This window comes from Botryllus schlosseri, chromosome 1, assembly GCF_051294905.1.
Source record: "Botryllus schlosseri isolate E-star chromosome 1, Bs_hap1, whole genome shotgun sequence".
Lineage (NCBI taxonomy): Eukaryota > Metazoa > Chordata > Ascidiacea > Stolidobranchia > Styelidae > Botryllus > Botryllus schlosseri.
Window position 1 is genome coordinate 16,649,202 of NC_137236.1, and position 20,663 is coordinate 16,669,864.

At 38.4% G+C, this 20,663-nt stretch overlaps 1 protein-coding gene across 1 annotated transcript; it reads right to left on the reverse strand.

Moving 5' to 3' along the window:
* Positions 1 to 560: 560 nt before the first annotated feature.
* Positions 561 to 20,012, reverse strand: LOC145439105 (uncharacterized). Its single transcript, XM_080316590.1, has 19 exons — positions 19,902 to 20,012; positions 19,330 to 19,524; positions 18,527 to 18,661; positions 16,482 to 16,643; positions 16,196 to 16,369; positions 15,958 to 16,134; positions 15,721 to 15,888; positions 15,522 to 15,653; positions 15,249 to 15,446; positions 12,727 to 12,867; positions 11,812 to 12,003; positions 11,331 to 11,474; positions 10,048 to 10,230; positions 9,333 to 9,410; positions 9,000 to 9,104; positions 3,577 to 3,747; positions 2,155 to 2,292; positions 1,930 to 2,032; positions 561 to 854 (listed from the first exon to the last, which is right to left on the reverse strand). Exons 1-19 carry the CDS (start codon positions 20,010 to 20,012, stop codon positions 736 to 738), a joined length of 2,826 nt encoding a protein of 941 aa, XP_080172716.1. The 3' UTR covers positions 561 to 735.
* Between the last annotated feature and the right edge of the window lie 651 nt (positions 20,013 to 20,663).

The following is a 20,663-nucleotide window of genomic DNA, read 5'->3' on the forward strand; positions in this document are numbered from 1 at the left end:
GATATTTCGATGACCCTGTTCATAACAAGTGCACCCCGAGAATTACGGATCGTAGCTGAAAAAGATCCGTTATGAATTGTATTCTTACCGCTGTCCCGATGAACTCTTGATGGAGGTGCGTCTGGAATATCAAAAATAGATGTTTGGTGCGGGCTTTTTCAACCTTTTTGCATGGTTGCAACCAGGTAAGTCAAAAGGCTCCGAGTTACAAGTCAATCTCACTTCTGTAGTTTAGACTCGAGTCAGGTCGAGTCATTATTCATTCACCACCGAGTCAAGTCCGAGTCCGACTTTTCTCGTAACATCTGTGACTGGCATATGATGTTCGTACAAGGCGGAAAACAAGGTAACTCCAACATTAACATCCACTTATTTTCAGAGCAAAATAGATAGCATCTATAAACACAATATCTGCGAGTTGAGCAATAAATATCCAGGTTTCTGGTAATGTTCAGTCATTTAACTTTCCCAATAACGTTGTCTGGAAAATTTGCGTTCATGCAACTAAAACGAACATCACGGTCGGTCATATCTTCGGGTGTCAACTCTTACTATTTTATGGTGTATGCTACCAGAGCAGTGGGCATATGTGGAGCAAATACTTTCAGCAATCAAACATCACGGATGAAGGTAATGCTGGGGAGATGTTTTACTTTTAGGGTAATTTTGTTTCCAATGGCTCGTAACGAAGAATCCGGATCTTCGGTGCCGGAGAACCACAAATAAGCCACGCCTTCATGACATTCCGAACGCACATATCATCTTTATCGTGTTCTTACCGCTGGTCCACGGAGTTTTTGGTGTTATTGCAAGAGGACGATGAGAAGGCGGTGGAGGTGGAGGAATACGATCTCCTAAATGTTATATCCATAGATGTATTATACTTGCATAGCATCAGAATCGCTAATTACAGGCGTAATGTAATTGTTAAATGCCTAGACATTATTGCCGGATCTTGTATCTTAGTTAACGAATCTACTCCGATGTCGATGAATGCTGTTTCATTCAAACAGACCTTTACGGTTGAGAGAAGCTACTTCAATATTAGATAACGTTCCAGTAATATATGGTAACTTCGAAAATTTCAATGACCCTGGTGGGTGTCTGATCTCAAATACTACTACAAGTCGTTTCGGAACCTCCCTGTTTTTCGTTGTATCGCAGTCTCGTGAATTTTAGATTTTGGGAAATTTTTTGAATAAACTTGAACTAAACTCGAACTTATAACATGTATTCTTGGTGGAGGGGGTGGGCAAGGTGCGTCTGGAACATCAAAAATATATGTTTAGTGCATAGTTTTTCAACCCTTTTCCATGGTTTTAACGAAGTCACAAGGCTCCGACTCACTAATCAATTTCTTTTCAAGAGTTTTGACTCGAGTCAGTCGCGAAATTCTCTCAAGTTCATGAATGATTTTTCTAATATTTTTTTTTTGCTAAAATTTCATATAATTCAGTCTTTTTCAGTCACTAAAATATATATTTCAGTGTAGCTGATGCACGTGTTGACGTCAAAAAATTTAGGACACGTTTTTACATATCTTAATGGAGTCATCGCCACGCTTAACCAATTTTTATCGTGTAGGTATAGGGCCCAGAGAAAAAACTGATCACGTGAATCGCGAAAAAAATTTGTCGCTGCATGAAATTCAGAAAATATGACAAACCTATTCAAAGATTGCTTTGGTTTTGTCGAGACCTAAATTAAAACCCTTTGTTACCCTTACTTTATTAACCCATAGTGACTTACAATACAGTTATCTGTATTGAGTATGTCATCATATATATTGTGAGTATGGTTTTTAATCGTTTTGTTTTAATTGGTTAGGAACATAGGCTTTTTGAAACATGTTTATTGTATATTTTATCAATACATGCAGATACGATTTATTCTATATATAAAACATATCCATAGAGCATATTCAAACACCTTGTTCATATTCACTCTTGGTGGTCACTTTAATTCGCATTGACCTGGACAGCGATCGAATTGAATTCGACTTTACATCCCCTTTTTCAGCTACGAGTATATCCTGAAGAAAGAGAAACATCTTGTATAAATTCCTCATTGCCAAGTAACCATATATAACCGATCCAATCCATTATATTAGGAAACCAAATATTTCGTTGAGCAATGCAATAAGGCTGAGCTCACCGTTCCAGTTCTTGGATGTTTCAGAACCTTTAGGTTAGCATCTTCGGTGATGATAGTTTCTGGCTCTACAATCGGCGATATCTCGTTAATAATCTGGAGGACGTGATCCAGGTTATGCTTGGATTTGATTGAAGATACCTGTTATTCATTCGGGATTTCAGTATCACTGGATTATATTTCATGAAATTTAGTATTCAAGTAGCATTTTTATGTGCGTGGAACTTGATATCGAACGGTGTTCGAAAATAGCTTTCAAACGCGATTCAATTTTTAGCAGAGGTCTCAAACACGCGGCGGCCCGCCAGATCATTTTGTGCGGCCCGCGACGACATCTAAGATTTTCATTAATTTTACAATATATAAGTGCCACATATATCTTTTCAAGTTTTAAAGTGGAAATTCGCTCTTCAATTGCTCCGAAAGCCTGAAACTATTCATCAAACTTCACTATCCGCGCCCATGCAGTAGAAGATTCACTATTTCGCCACATTTCCATTTCATGATGATAAACCCTGATCCTTAGACGATAGTCGTTTACAGCACTACAGCACTTATAGACGATTCGTGACTGAAATTTGGGAGTAGACTTGGACGCGACCTTTATTAGAATTACTCGGACTCGGGCTGACTCGATGGCCAAATGAAAATGACCCGGGTGGACACGGAGTCATGGAAATAGTAATAGATCAGAAGGTCGCAGCGAGGTATTTCGATTAATAAGCAAGCAACCATTGGCAATCTATTATTTACATCTTGGGTCGCTAAATCATGTTATTAAGGCCACTCAAATGTACTGAGTGACGTAGCTGTACGTTCCAACAATGTAACAACAATGGGTTGTTCGGCGTTACGACATTTTTATAACTATGACACATTCATTAATATATTTATAATGTTATTTTTCCGCTCTAATATTCGAATGTAATTGACCATGAGCTTAATAACCCACTTATCAGGAGTATACCCGAATCTTGGATTGGGCTACACTGCTAAACCCCACATGCTGTGATATCAGATCAATCTTTATTATCAATCGGTTTAATTCACAATATTCATTGTAGCTGTAAAATTATAACGTGATAGCTTTTATGATAGCATTATATATTTTTCCTCTCACATGGCGTCTATATCTTAAAATTATTATATATCAAATACAACACTTCTATTCAAATAGTTATAAATGTGATGATTTTTTTTCATGCCAGGCCTAAGTTGAGACAAGAGTAAATAACATTTTTATGATGTGTGTTGAATCTCAGTCTGCTGTTGGTACACTTTCAATAGGACAATTTCATCCCGTCAACTAAGGCCTACTTGGAAAGACATGGAATACCCATATTGATGCTGCGGCCCGCGGCGTCGTAAAAACTGGCAAAATGGCCCGGGAGCACATTTGAGTTTGAGACCTCTGATTTAGAGCACCTTGAAATTTGTGTTGCTGATCATATCCATTGTCGTTGTCCAGTTACCAAGATTCTCGTTCGGTTCGTTAACAATCAAACAGTTTGCTTCTAAACCAACTCTTGAATTCAGAACTTTTGCCATCAATTGATAGTTGTCCAGGGTCAAAGTATCAAGCTTCACGGTCTCAACCTGTAACAAGACAAAAATTGCAAGAATAGGATTCAGCTCTTTTGGACATGTACAAATTTACTAGCTCATCTGTGCAACACGGCGTTTCAGGGACCATTCTTCCCATCTTCAACCCCAAAACATTTCGTGAATTGTCGTAAATCGACATAAAGTAGAGCATTGCTTGGGAATTGTTTTAACTTGACAGTTTTCCTCGCGTTTCGATTTCAATATATATGGGCACCCCTTCTTCGAGACAAATAGATATGAGTATAAGTTTCGGGACGAACTAAATTCTCACTTACGCGCGAGTGGAATATAACTAGTATACCTCGAGGCCTCGAACACCGGTGGGAGGCTTTAGTGATTTAGTCTATGTGAGTGCCATGATATTTGGTACATTCAGTTAACAGCATTGCTGCGCCGGCTGTTTCCTCGCTAGGACATACCAAGACATACATCCGTTTTTACCATTATCGAATCCGTAAATTGCTCTTCCAGCAATTCAACATCGATATAACCTAATGACTACGGCAGATTTTAACTTGAAAAAATGTTTTTCCACATAATGTTAATATTGTACTACTTATCTTCATGTCTGGTTAGAACTGTTTGTCCTTACGAAGAAGTTTGGCCTGAAAAAATAACTTTTTGCATCAAAAACTGAAAAATTTTACATTAAAAACTTTATTTTACCGAAATCTGATCCTATGAAGAAATCCAGTAGTTACATCACGCATTATGGTACAATTTTCGTAGTCCAGTGAAAGATATTTTCCTACATTCTTAGGTACAAAGTTTCTGTCCTTACTAAGTAGCTTGACGAGAATGGAGAAAGAACGTTCAACAGCAGCAGTTGTTGGCTGACAACACTGAAGTTGTGCGTACACCGTACACTGCTGGTGACAGACCGTATTGCTTCATTCTGGCAATGTTGTCCACATCACAAATTTTCATCATGTGCTTCTTGATATAAGAACCATGCAATGTCCTCGCCGTCTTGCTTCAGTTTGGATGTTGCGGTGCGTTGAGTATAACACCATTTCAACCTATTTGTTTCATTCAAATATTTATGATTCACAATGAGCAGACAATGCGCCGTCTACAACGGTAGGCCTATGAAGTAGGCCAGTGGCTCTCAACCGCTGGTCCGAGACGACACTCCTGCCGGTCCCCCAGGTACATCCCAATTTTATTCCCTAATTTCAAGAAGCAATGTTGAAGGCGACAAGTACAGAACAGATACGAGCTGACTCATCGCTAAACAGCGAAGTTTGCATGATCATTCGTTTTCGATTCATTCATTTTGTGCAGGACCGTAACTGGGATACCCCAAAGGCCCAAACAGACCAATTGAAGAGGGGCCGAGCTTGAAAAGATTTAAAATTGTTTTGCAAATTAACATGAGTAGCGCATATTTTTGAAAAATTTTACAACATTTTTCAATTTCTTTTCGCGCCTTGCGCGATTTAGTGTCACTAAATGCCCTGCTTATAGTTGCCCTTCTCCGAGAAATACTCATGATTTATATATATTGCATACTTCACATTTTGGCTTCATTTCAATTTTGAAAGTCCACCGGTCCGCCAGACATTTTTTAAATTTTACCGGTCCGCGAGGTGAAAAAGGTTGACAAGCACTGAAGTAGGCTACAAGCTGTAAAATGTCAAATGATAAGTTCACTGAACGTTCAAAATCTACGATAAAAACGAAATGCAGGCTACAAAACAGTTTTAACTTTGTAGACAATTTTCACATTTTTTGACCTAACGCTACAATTGTGACCTCATTTTAACTTCATTTGACATGTAAAAAAAATCGCCCTAATAATGACACAATTACCAACGCATGGTGGTAGAAATCTCCAAAATATAAAAGCATAAATCAGGGTTGTAATGACTCGAGTCACGAATATTTAGTGACTAGACTCGACTCGAGTCAATATTTGGATTGACTCGACTTGTACTCGAGTCATTACGCATGACTCGACCCAAGTCATTGACTCGGCATATTTTATATGACTTGAAGATGAAGAAATTTGCGAATCGTACTGGCTAGATCAACGCATGTGACAAATTCTGCCGATATCGCTATTTGTCGCCACTGCTTTCGTTGCACTCGTCTGATATCAGATATGCCGCCGTAAAAACAACAGACAATGTCACATATAGCAGCGATGCATTGTACAAAATCATCCTGCGATGAAGAGGTATTAGATCCTCCGCAATCTAAGTACTCGAGACTTTTCAATTATACAAGCAAACAATCGAAGCAAAGTTCAATTAGAGGCAATGAATTGACTCAGATGGCCAAGTACTTGGAAGAGACTGCTAAGGTCATGTGAAGATTTGAAGGCGATGGTTCTTTGCATAATTGGGCGACCAGAAATAAAGAGTATCCAATGCTCTTCAATGTGGTTTAAAAATGCTTGTCAATTCCTGTATCTAGTGCACCAGTGGAACGTGTTTCAGTAGATGTGGATTTATTCTAGGGCCATGCCGCTATAACATATATGAGGATCTCCTTTCCATTTAGTATTTTTGAATTGTAACTCATCATTGATTTGATCGGCTGTCAGTGAAAACACACAATACACTCCGTCCATTTGACGTTTTGTTAGGTATGTGCATTGTGCACGTGAGTAATAATGAATGGCTAATGCTGTGTGATGTTTGTACAGTAGGGTTGTTCAAAAATAACTTCTTATTTATTTTACTGGGTGGCTAGTTGGTAAAATTGTTATGTTGCATAAAAAAACACTGAATCTGGCTTAATTTTAAAAAGTAGAATCAATGATATGAAAGGAGAAAATTTTACATTTGAAAATAAAGGAAGTGTTTTTGGTGAGAAATAATTTTATATAATATAATTACATTCTAGTGGTAAGCCGGATATTTTTTCATATCCAAAATATTCCACTCTAATAGATTCGCTTTTTCTAGTTTGAATTGAGCCAAATTTGCTATGAATCATATTTTTAGACAATATAACAATATCATGAGGTGGCGGGTAAAATTCGAAAATCTCTGTTTGTAGTTAATCCAAAATTTCCTCTCATATTAGTAACGCTCCGACGGCTATTTCGGGAGCTGAACAGGAAAGCTGACCTTTTTTTAGTCAACCACCTGATAATGTGAAAGAAAAACTGTACGTCTACATAAACATGCATCTATTGATTCTCTGTCAGCTGGTATCTAGACGTGAATTCGTTGGTTCTATATCAGATAGCATGTAGAATGAATTCGTTGATTCTATATAAGCTATAAGCTAATTCAGGATTGAAAACACGAGTTGAACATGACTTCAATACTGTGACTTGTACTCGACTCGAGTCATAACGCTATGACTCGGACTTGAGCCTTTAAACGGTGACTTGGACTCGGACTCGACTCATTGATGAATTGAAAATGACTCGACTTGACTCGAGTAAAAACCACAAAAGTTACTCGGAACAATGTGACTTGGTTACAATACAACCCTGGCATAAATATACAGAACCGGTTTTAAATAGTCCTGTTCTTACAATTTGAATCCCGCGGCAATAATGCGACCCAGACTTCAGTAAAATATTGCACTCATGAAAAACTGCGAATTTGCAATCCTACGTATCTGACGTGAAGATTTATTTACCTTGATCTGAATCCATTTCGATACTTTTGGACTAGTGACAATCTTTGTCCGAGTTCACGGATCAACAACATGTTTTCTATTTTCGCCCCCTAAATTTTGGAATCCAACCATTGACCTTACATATGCAACCAAATTCATTTTTTTGCGTTGATAAATATTTTTAGCGAATATACATAACATTATTATTATTATTATTATCAATTTTGGTTCGTTAGTGAATTGATCGTAGAATGATTCGAGGGCAGCAATACTGGACTTGGAAAGGGTGAGCGTGTGTATGTATTTGTGTGTGTGTACATCATATGTATTAAGGATATGGTGATGAAATTTCCAGAAAAGCATGGGGCTCTCGCGGGCTCGTAGAGAGGGTCGAAAACCGTCGTATTTTGCGGAGCTGACAATGTGCTACCACGACCTTTCTAAAATCAAATACTTGGTAGTGCTCTTGATCTCATGATTTACCTCTCCTTAAAATGTTCATATACCAGAGTTGTTGTTGTTTCGCGGTATTCATGGTGTTTGTCGACCACTATTGGTCATTTACACCTGGCCAATATTCCTTATTTTTGATTCCGTATCTGCCGACCTGTGGCGCAGCCTACTTCTAGACTTTTTGAAAGACACCGCTTACGCGGATGAGATGGCGTGGAGGAGCCTAGATAAATCTTCAATATTTAGGTATGAATTCTGGAGTCGACCTCGGTCGAACGCGAGCCCACAACCTTTTGCTGTTGTGGCTTTGGATTATACCACTATTCGCTATCTCGCCACACATAGGGGAGATGTGGTACCGATGAGGCACTGGGACCGAAAATACTTGAAAAAGTATCTGTGATAATCCCATGATTACAGTACGCGACTTTTGTCTACAATGGCATGTTGGCAAAATCTTTCGTCACATACAAAAAACTTCGACCTGCGTGAATCATGGAGTCTGTGTCCCATGGTACCATAGCCAAATCAAGCAAAATATACCTAGACCAATTAATCCCTTAAAAACAGAAACACGCCTACATCTATAGACGCTGTAGATCATAGTTACCTGTGGTGTTTTATCGCTATTACGAGGTATTTGAAAGTCTAAATGTCGATTTTCCGGTATTATGTATGTGACATTAATTTTGTAAGTTTTCGCGGAAATAAAAGCGTGCTTTTATCCCAACATTTGAGTTCATATAATCTATTTTATTCTTAAAGTTGGCTTAGAATATAGTACACAACGAAACAAGTTGAAAAATCTGAGTTTTGAGCGTATGTCTCATAGGTCCCATGGTCGCGTGTGCCATTTGACCCACCGGGTGGGCACCGATGATACGTTCGAGCAACAAATTTTAAACGTTAATCAATATTTGTTGACAAGGAGGATATCCCTGTAAATGTCCGTGATAGTCAGAGCTTGTATCAAAGTGTTGAGACCAGCAAAAGATCCGCTATTCTTGCCTGAAGATGTGAGTACCAGAGATTATTTTGCAATTTTTGATCAATCGGTACCACATCTCCCTTATACGAGAGTATTCTTCATTAGGTGTCGCCATTGTACCAATCTCCTACACAAGCCTAACTTTAGGATGGCCCAACGGCCGACTATGTACTAGTTTAGAAAGAAGTTTTTCAACCTCATGAAATTTATTAGCTGGCCATACCTGTAACAGGTAGTTTGAGTCATCATTTCCGATGATTGCATCTGTTGCAATAGCTTCAATATCAATTCCTGACCCGGTAACAGTAATTGTCTTTATTCGAAGATCCTGCATTTAATACTGCATTTAATCATTTGTTGATATTTCGGATGCGTAGCAGCAAAAGAATTTGAATGAATAATACATAAAAGCTAGGTAAGAGATCTGAATCATTCCTACATAGTAGTTCTTAGGGATATGTCACCTCCTTGGCGGCTTGAGTTGTTCATGTTATTCATAAATACATATAGTTGGAACAGTTACAATCAGGTTACTTCAGTTCCTATATTTCCAAACCTTGTTTTGTAGGGTAATAGCTTCCAGCATGTCGATTTGCTCTTTCGTCGTCTTCCGAGTTTCTTCCATAGTCAAATTCTTGAATACACAACATGATTATTTCATGCGACACATATATAGTTAGTGTTTTGTGTGGTAAAAACGACCGGAGAGAAGTTTAGTCCCAAACTGAGACTATTCAGGGTTTGCAATATCCACATGAATGACCATATCTGTATCATCACCACATCTGTATCATCTGTATCTGTACATTAGTTATAAATATTGCTGTATTTCCTGCAATATCTGTAGGTATGAATGTATAAAATTGTGATGGTATTTGTCTACCATTGGCTCTTCTGTACCGAGTCTGTGCGAGGTATAATAAATCAGATAAGTCAAGTCTGTATACGTAATTATACGGTCAGAGCAACTATAACACTGGTCAAAATTTTTTTGATTAGTGCCAGAGATATTTTAGTGGTTTCTTGGTAATTTTGGGGGGCTCCTTCTATTTTACTTGGGTAGCAGCATTGCATGCATGATCATTTACCGTAATTGCATTGAAAGACATACATCCACTTTCTACTTCTATATTATTTTGTGTCGCGGTAAGGTTGATGTTTGGAAATGCCATACTTGTACAGGAAATGTGTTTATTTATAGCACATTAATCCATTTTCTGTGCAATATTTGAGTTTACGTGCTCGGAAAATATATCGAAAATGCGTCCTACCATTATTTTGTCGTACAGATCTTTGTTTTTCATTCCGCTAAGACTCCCAAGAACGTCGTCCTGGATCACTTCGATTTCACATTGTCCAATTTTCATGATTTTGGGGCGGTCCACTGATAGAGATTCCAGGACGCTTTTCAAACCTCTCACTTTGATGTGGTCGATTTTGCCAAATAATTCCCCCTGAAATATGGTTAAAATAGACATTTGTTTGATCAAAAACAGCGGACGGCCATCGAAAGTGATTGGGATTTTTTGTTAATTACTAGGCCTATTCGTGAAATCGCATTCCGTGATTTAGTAATCATGAAACAACCAATACGACAATTTTCATTGAAGCTATCTATTTCATGATTAGGAAAAGTCATTGAAGAGTGACGACAGTTTTCGGTCCTTTTTAATTTTTAGATTTCGTCAAAGATTGCTGAAAATCGTGTCATGCTATGTCAATTGCTAGTGACGCGGGGATTTCTTAGGTGATGTTGCGAAAATCGAAAAGCTCATTGTTCGTATTCTAAGAAATTGTTTTGCTTGCTGTAATCGTGATCATACGCCGTCACAAACAATTGCATCACTTTTCCTTTTTGATTTCGCTTTAAAATCTGTTCAAATCCCTTTAGTATGCCGTTAACTCTTGCTAAATAGTCACAGAAAACACGTCAATTTTCAACCTCCTGTCTGGCTGCGTGTTTAAGATGTTTGCGTTTCAGCAGTCATTAATGTCATTAGGAATATTTGACTCATTACGACGCGACAGTTCCAGAATATCACACCATGATATTACGGGAATTTGGTGGTAAATTCGAATATATCGAGGGTAATTTTTCGTTGGTAGCATTTGTAAATTTGTAATGGTTTGTCAGAGCCCTGGAACAATTTATCTCCATTTCAACAAACCATCACGGTAACACGGCCCATAGCATACTTTGCTACTCCACGGTCTGATAAGTTCACAATTTCACTCATCTTACTAGATGCGGGGCCGAGACGAGTATCAGTGAGGAAAAAAATCCTTTTTTCACTCACAACAGGGATTGTGCGATATTTTCAGGGAAATACTCTAGAATCACTCTATTGATTGGATTGATGCATTTTTTCGATAATTCAGTGGAATTCTACTTGTTTGTGACACGTTGATGCAGACAGAGAATGATGTTTTGCAAACGGGATTGGTTTGTATGTCGACTAAAAATCTGCCGTTTAATATATTAGAGCTCCCTAATTCCGTATGGTATTTGCACTTTACCGATAATTATCGAATTTCACCAAATGTCAAGTCTTACACTGTGCTTGCCAGAACATCGCCCTGTTCTGAATTCAAATTCATCTTGAAATACCATCTCTTTAATCTGGCCAGTACGTAGCAGCTCATAATAGGCCTTGAAGACTTCGACGTCGAGAGGTGCTTGGACTTGCAGCGATGATATCTGAAAAAAGATCCTATCGAGTCAGCGATGATAACTCATACACTGAAGTAAAAACTGGATGCTGCAGTTCATAGTCCGAAGTCCGAAGTTCGCGCAATTACTTGATGGTCTGTAAAGTTTGAGTTTACTGGATCCCAAACGTATATTCAATGAGAGTGACAACGACAATGCTTGGTATGATCGCCATTGATCCACTTCACGCAAAGGGTTTTGCTTCAGTTCTATAGCTTTGAATCTCAGTGATATAAACTGCGCTACTTATATCCGTTGATAAGCACCAATAAGCTCCGAAAATATAATATTGAATGTGGATTTACAATCTATTCTCTATGCTTACGTTCCATATCGTCGCGTTGGAAGCCAATATATCTTTCAATCTCGCAGCTTGATCTTCGAATTCACTTCTCTTAAAGTAGCAAATCCCGATCCATAATACCCAATTCGATCGGACATCTCCTACTGGGCTCATTTTATCATTGATATCAAACAACGATTCTACACTCAGGATGCTGATTGAGATTTCTTGAATCTAGATAGCAAACACGATTTCAGTACAAATTATCCAACCGCCAATGTCACATGCATTATGACACAATATTCGATTTGAACTTTAAATTATGGATCAAGCGGTAACATAAATTTCAACTCGTAAGTGCAATAACTATTGTTGTGATATACCTCACGGAATTTGTTTTTAAATATTATGATAACAACATCTCTAATAGGCCACTAGCCTACTTGTCATGCTATGCTGCCGAGTATAGTTACAAGCCTATGTATGTAGGATGAGTGCTAGGTTTTTATGGTGCTTGAAAACCAATGTTATATTCTTCCTTATATTCCAATTTTTTTTTAAATGACTGCTCAAGTCAGATTGAAGTCACCTTTTTGAATAACGTGACTTGACTCGTGTGACGGCCTAAAATGAGGATTGGCATGTATAAATTTTGGATGGATAATAATTTCAAATCAATTTTAACTAGTAATGACCAGATCATGAATATCAGTTTTATTAATAAAGCGTACAGAATATTCAATTTTCAATAGCGTTTTTGATTAGCCTTATCGCTCAGTAGTGACATCACAGGTGTATTTGATGCACTTCTGAACAGTTTGGCAGGCATTATCATAACATTGCAGCCATCATGCCAAGCTTTGTCCGATACATATCATTTGTGTGAAACTAGTTGAACATCAGTGAGGTATACACATCCCTTAATTCACCTTAGGCAATATGTTTAGATTATCTTACCGTATTGTTTTGATCATGTTTAAACCCTATTTCCGTTCCAGCATGTGATTGTATTTTGGAAACTTTCAAAAATCGTGATTCATTCTTGATGCTGAGTAGCAACGCATAGATAAAGTTTCCCTCAACCACCACCTCGTTGACCTGACAAAGTAAGCATTCGATTCACTTACAAATCAAAGGAAACATTTTACAGTCATTTGATTTTTCCCATTACAGGAGATGATTGATGCTGAATACTGGGGTGAACAATTTGTTCCATCCGGGCGTTTGAATCCATTTCACTACTCGCACCAAGACAGTGGCTCCCAACTACACTGTGAACAAAATCATGGATTCGAACATGAAATGTCATCTCATGTTAATTCCATGAAAACGCGTACATGATTTTCAAAACCCATGTTCGGACAGGAAAATACTTTCTTCATGTCTATGAGAATATGACAGCCCCCTTAAATGTTAGTATTCCTGAACCAGATACGTATCAGCAGATAATTATATTCAAATATCCAGCAATCCGCTGCACGACGTCAGGCGTGACGGATTACCAGAGGTGGTCAAAGTAGTGAATAAAGCTACTCGAGTAGAAGTAGCGACGAAACAATCTACTCATGTACGATTAGAAGTACTTCGTCCACAAGCCACCTAAGACTGCTTGAAGTAGAAGTAGAATTGACTGACTTAAAATCTACAAAAGTAAGTAAGGAGTCTTGAAAACAGTCTTAATTCGTTCGCATGGACTGTCAAAAGCTGCAAATTGAGATATGCAGAAGTGACAGAGAGCTTGATTCGTATTGATGCATCCCAGGAGGTATCAATCTTCGACAGAATAAGCATTTTTCCGCATCATGGGATGCAAATCATAGTATTGATATGAAAATGCAACATGTAACCCTTTGTTTACTAGAAGACCCCATTTTGTAGAATATCATGGCATGGCGCCTTACCCCATATTATAAGGCCCCAAGTTTAGGCGGAGAGCAATACAGAAAAGTTGTATCTTATACGGTTTCAACCGTTTGCGCGATGAGTAAACGTTAATAGCAAATGTTGTGGATCGTCAAATTTATATTTAGTGTAGCTTTATTTTCGGGTATTAGAGGAATTACTGCACTTGCTTTTATGCTTCAACATGTATGTTCTGCAGACAGAAGAGCTGAAAGTAATTAGAATTCAACGTATGATACTCGGAATTGAAAGTGAAATACAAATACCACTTCTAAAAAGCGGAAATATAATTCATGTCTTTTGTCCATAAAGCTTCAAAGGTGATCTGCTAAAACAGGTGTAACGTTAAAAAAGCCAGACTTTCCAGATTAGCAGGAAACGTCATTGGATGCTAGATTACCATATGAGAGGTAATTGCTAGATTGCGAATCTGCAGTTTGAAACGTTATGGTGAGCCATATTTACTGTAATGACATATTCGATATGGGCGACAACGCGGTGTGAGCAGAACCAAACAATCCGGCACCTAAATTATATTAACTAATACTTTCGTGAAAACATAATTGTCAATCCATAACTACTGTGCGCTAAGCGCAACAAAATCTATGCGCTTTATTCGACGTTTATGAATATTAAAGGGGCACTGCACTCTACAAATGATGTGGTCTCAAATTGAAGGGCGAAACGAAAAAAATTTAGGCCGCAGCCGTTTTCATCAGGACGCCACCGCAATGGAGCCTGAATTTATTGCAATTTTCAGAAGAACTTCACGCTCCAGCAGTCACGCAGAGATCAAACTTTATATAGTTGTCAGCCGATGTTATGAAGGAAATAGATATATCAGGTATAAACATGGGTGTCAGTAAGTGTTGTTTCATGTCTAGACACACAGGCGGGACCAGTTCTAGACTACGAGTACAACTTGGTTTATTTTTTATATTGAGGAGTCCACTTACTGGGACTTCGTATAAGACGGTTTCTTGGGATTTTTAGTGATTAGATCGAGCATAAAAAGGCACAATTAATTTCTATGTTCACATCAATGTAAGGCAAATCTTATGGGCCAAGTAAAATATGATCTTGGTACTGCGTATACAAATAAGTGGTATACACCATCTTCTTACATATATTCAGTTACTGCTATTTTACGGGGATTTCATGACAGTTGCAGTTATAAAAGTGATGGAAATTGCCCTAGAAACTATATTTCACTACCTAAAATTCAAAGTCAAATGAGCAACTAGTTTTAGCGTGGACGGACGGTCGTAAAAATGGATTGAATAATTGCTACCATTTTTCGATAGTGATTTGAATTTGCCTTTCACCACTATGTTAGTGTCAGCTTTCAGGGTTGAATTCAATATTAAATATTTTAACATCTGTGGTATTTATTTCTACTCCATGCCAATATTCCTGAGGGGCATACATACAAAACGGTATACATATACGTGCTAGGATTTTTTGGGACACTGTTTTTCGTATTAAAACCTGTAACTCATCGGCGTTGAAGTAATGAGACGTATTTACATATGAAGGCTACTGTCTACAATAAAGAAGAAACTATTATTCATATAGACCTGCAATTTAACAGCTTTTGTGTTTTCCCCGACATTGGTGAAGCTTTCGAAAACTTTCTTGAAATGTGCAAGGTGCTCTTGCGGTAGGATCAGTCTCTCCACGCGAAAAACAGAACGTTTTTCGAGAAAAGGCGACACGCTTCTGAACAACTGCCCAAATTCATCCACCGTCATTTCCAGAACGGTAATAACACCCGCCTGCGAAGGAAATAATACATAATCATACATCAATGTAATTTTCAAGAATAACGAATAATTCTAAAATTACGATACCTTATTTTTATCGATGACAATATGCAGCGATGGAAGCTGCAGATTGAGCTTATTCCAGGTTATTCCTTGAATCAATCGATTCAAATGAACTATTTCGTCAACGTTCTCAACAGCCAGATGCAAGTCATCAATCTGATAATAATTAATGGAGATGATCGTTCCAGACTGTCGTCGTTTCTGTAATAAACACGTCTACAACCTGGGATATGTTCGATGCCAATTCCTGCAATGACGATATCTCACTGAGATTCAATGAGCAGTAACCGACTCTTGTCTTAGGTGTCTTTAACAGTGATTGAATATATTTCAGATCTTCAATTGTCTCGCTTTCAAGATTCAGTACTTCATAGTTCCATTCATTTGTAGGCTGAAATAGACATTTGGTAGAATTAGATTATTCCTACAAGCAGTTTGATATTACCGAGAGCAAAGTTACGCGATCAGTGCAGTGCCGATGAAACGATAAAAACCCGATCTGAATCATGCGGGCGTCGGAACTTTGAAACATGGATTTCACAATGTCCGAATAACGCGTTGCTTCGCTCCTTTGTAGATCCTCGTATGTTTGTGTCCGGCAAACATCAGTTGTATGAAACAGTGTTATGGTATCCACCTTTCATTAGTATAATCATGAACAGCCCAACCGGTTTCCGTTAGTTTCGATATGCACCCACCTTTTTCTCTCCGTTTTTGATAATGTATTGGGCCGTTATTAAGTCGTCATAAACATGAAGTTTTTTGCATCCGAGCTTAATCATGAAAGGAACGATATGGTCATATGCTGCATGATCGCGCTGTATCTCGAGACTACGCTGCACTCGGATGGTAGCTGGATATCTATGTCTATCCTGAACGTCAACAAAAATATTTTTGTACATGAAACATCCATCATGATAATGATCGACAGATTGGCTGTGGTGACGCTCTATTGCAAATTATTCATGTAAAAACGTCAATCACCCCATCAGTTTCGAATTCAACACTGATATTAAATTCTCTTGTAACGATTTCATTCCAAACGCCGCTTTCAACCAGAGATACCAACGCTGAGGATGCTGTGAACGTCTTACACGTGACGAGGCGGGACGGTTGATGACGATTGATGTCATATGCAGGGTATCTCTGAAAGACAATGTAACTTCGTTCTCCATCTATACGAGTGATGTATAGGGTACCACTTGCACAACGAATATTTATACAGAGTTGACATCAAAGCGAATAATTTCCTATACATATGAAATACGCACAATTAAGTATGTGAATACTGCAAGAAAATATACAAATAACGCCCCGTAAATATAAAAGATCAAAATACCATTCTACATCTACTAGGTAGATAAATCCTACATTGTGGACGCTTGTACTTATTTTAAGCTACAAAGGAAGCGACAGTTTCAGATTTACGATTTGCGTAAGAATAATAGTGCGGCATCGATTGCTGTATCAGTCACTCTTATAAGTTACTAAGTCAAAGACTCAAATGAAATAGCTTGTCAAATATTTCCCATGTACCTATAAAATCGAATCGATAGAATATTCATCTTTAGCTTAATTGTTCCGTGTACTTTGTGTGTGTGTCTTGAGAGAATTAACATTTTTTCTGACCATAGATCCTCATTTTCAGTTTGCACTGTTGCACTATGTTAAAGTTATTTACCCGCTTTCTTTACTTACAGAGAGCGATAAAACTGTGCAGAATCAGGATGTTGAAGCCAAGTTGTACCTTTGGTAAATATCTTTAGAATAGGCCAAAGTATAGTATAAATTAGGCTGTCGCAGTAGTTGGGTTTCACGGGAGTGACATTAAATAGTTTCCTTGTGGTACAGAATTTGAATATTGCAACGAACAACACATTCATATTCGCAATTTATTCACTCTGCGCCAGTGGTTATCAACCTGACTTCAAGGTGGTACGCGAGTATATCCGTTTTTTTTTGACCGAAGGGAGTTATTAGTTCACGTGGGGTTGATTTTGAGTTTTATGAAGCTGTCGTCGTCGTGGTTAGTTCTTCGTCCTGATTTGGGGCAATCCCACCAATGACGAGCTACGGGAAAGAGATCTAGTCGTAGAGCAAATTTCGTTTTTATATATTTGACCACAAGAATTCCAAATGGATCCACTACAGAAATCATATACTGCGCCTTAAAATGGACAGTTCATTTTCCGTTTCGCTGTCTACGGCAGCTCGACATGGAGGAAATATTTTGACTGCCTTCGGTGCGAGTAATTTATGTAGGTGGTACGCGAGCACTGCATAAAACCTCGAAATGGTACGTGGGCGCAAAAAGGTTTGGAACCCCTGCTCTAACTGACCCTCGTCGGGAGTGGCCGTCAGTAAATACGGAGATTGCAATTCGAAATTTAAAAAGATGAAATAGGTAGTGTGACGTAAGAATGGTATAATAACACCAACAACAACAACGAGATAATTCACAAAACGAGAGCAATTAGTGCACTACAAATGGCTATAATATACAGCCAGAGACGCAACACTAATGAAATACACGGAGAGAATAGAGCCGGTCCTTTGGCCGACAAAGAATCGGTTGCTCGAGTTTTATTATAGTCGATTCGAGAACCTTTAAATGGAACAGACTACGTCCGCGAGCAAGAATTGAGAATCTGCTATCGTTATACGATTTTGCACACATCTTTATATTTCTAATTGCAATCTCCGTATTTACTGACGGCCACTCCCGATGAGGGTCAGTTGACACGCTTAGAGTGAATAAATTGCGAATATGAATGTGTTGCTCGTTGGAAGTGACAGTCTGATCACAATTACAAACATTTCAAATGAGCGGTGATATCAATATGTATTTTCACACGTTTGCAATATTTTGCATGAGGAAAGGCTCGTCTATTAACGCTATACCGGGAAATACAAGTTAGAATTAAAGCAATTCTGTTGCATTTTACAATCATGTTACTGGACCATTGACCAACCAAAATACTGATACAATTGATAAATTTGAAAATGCCATCTCAGAAGTAGGCTAATACCGGATGCTTTTGCGGTCGAGCTGTCACGTCTCCGTAGTTCAAAATGTCAACTTGAATGCTGCTGTCTGTTTTCGTCATCAGCTCCTTTATTTCGTTTGGTAAATGCGTCTGCTCTGGGCAAGTCAATTCCTTAACCTGCCCACACAATTTAAAAAAGGACAAGTATTGAGTTTAAATGAAAATTAGCGATGATAAGTATATTGTACGGGATTTATAACAGAAACACTAATACAGGGACCGAACATTTTTCGTCAAAAAGTCACATTGTCCGTATATTTTCGATATATAGGCCTACATACAACAACGTTGATTAACTGGTCCGAGAAAATTAAAAATTGGTGACTTCACTGTGCTACGAAATTTACTTTCACAACATGGGATTGGTCGCACGCGACATGATGTCTGTGTTAAAACTGATGTGATGCTATGGCACCGTTACCCATACTTACTAGATCAAATACTATTCATTGGGTTGATAAGTGAGTGATGTTTACCGTGGAAAAATATTTTGAAAAACGAGCCCCACAAGATTGACCTCACAGTGACTTGTCTCAGCTACTCCAAGAAATATGATACTAGTCGATATGAAAATTTACGTTGCAGCAATATTGATAAATAAGATGACAATGGAGCGCAAAATTGTAAAGTATGCCAACAAGTTGCAGTAGTAATAAAACAAAACTATTTCAGTACTCTGATTAAACAGAAGCACTTCGTAACTGTCCTTCTAGGCTGTTCTGCTCTTTAATCACGTGCCGACGGATGGCATGACTAAAGTTCCGACACCATGACCACAAATTTACCTTTAAAACGCATTTGTTGCCGTCCTCTGGCAACTTTACTATTTTCTCAAGGAGCGACCTAGTGCCTTGTTTCGACAGGTTTTCCATGTTTACACGTTGCACTTGTATATACGCGCCTCCACGTGTGAAATGGAAGAGGTCGTGTATAACGCCTATGGTCGTTTCGTCCAAATCTTTGACGTCCAGGCGTTTGGTCTACAAAACGAACACACGAGTTCGAACAGAACAGGCAGTGTCACCGACATCCTTAGAAAACGGGAGGTATGCCAAACCTTTATGCAGTGGTTGTTAACCTTAAATGAACTGGGAATACCTTACGCTAATCGGCGAGCCTTCGATGAGTCTCAAATACTTTGCTGATTCCGAAATACGAAGATATGTCACATAGACCTGTTTATTTTACGATTTCTCCAAAAATAACAAAAATAGCTTGGTTTAGGAATTTTTCAAATTTTACTTTTGGAGAATCCCAAAAATACTAATACTACTATAAAACGTCACCAAAAGTATGTTATTATCATGTTTTCATGTCCTCCAACACATCGACATCATCTATGATATTGATCTAATACTTTTGTCATGAAGTCTTTGGCCTGGAAAATGCCATTCAAAGAAAAATCAGTAAGAGACGCCCGGTCGAGACCGTTCTCTCGCTTGAATTTCGAGAAACCGGCCTCGACCATCGCAGTTGTGGGAAACATCGGGCCTATATGGGTCCAAAGAACTGCCGGATGACTTCAAACTCTCTTCAATCTTCCTTTGCTCCTGACAAGCGCTCGTAAATAATGAGTCCGAAAGTGACGACCAATGTTCCCTCTAGCTAGGCTGCGCACGTGCGCAAATGCGCATTGCTGACATGGTCTGCGCGCAGGAAATCTAAGTTGCGCACAAAAAATGAGAAGTGATGACCTTTTTTTAGTCGTTACGCACTGTTGTCTAAGGGTCTGCGCAGTAAGTTGGTGAGTGTGCGGAGACTCGTCAAAATTTACAGGGAACATTGGTGACGTCCATTTTGTATCAGAGAGACATGGATTGGAATTGGTTTTCGATATTATGTATCTCCTCGGATGTATATAAACCACTTTATTTACAGCTCAGTGAATTGATCGACAAACACCAGGGTCGGCTGGCGATAAAGTGGACACCCGAGGAGATACATAATATATATATATATATATATATATATGAATCACTGTTGTTTATACTATTAGAATATGAAGAAGGAAGTTGCGTTTGTTGTGTCCTCTCCCCTAGTGCCCACGAAGTTGCACCACTTGGTGTGGTAGACAGAGCGAGTCCTTTTCATCGTCTGCAACTTATTATTATTATATTTT

Bases quoted from the DNA above. Each gene is read 5' to 3' on its own strand.
- LOC145439105 (XM_080316590.1), bottom strand. From the start codon at position 20,012: ATGGTCGAGGCCGGTTTCTCGAAATTCAAGCGAGAGAACGGTCTCGAC. The intron at 15,889-15,957 runs GTAACTTTGCTC...TGTCTATTTCAG, and splicing joins ATCGGCACTGCACTGATCGC to CCTACAAATGAATGGAACTA. The intron at 9,411-10,047 runs GTAGGACGCATT...TGTGTATTCAAG, and splicing joins ATCTGTACGACAAAATAATG to AATTTGACTATGGAAGAAAC.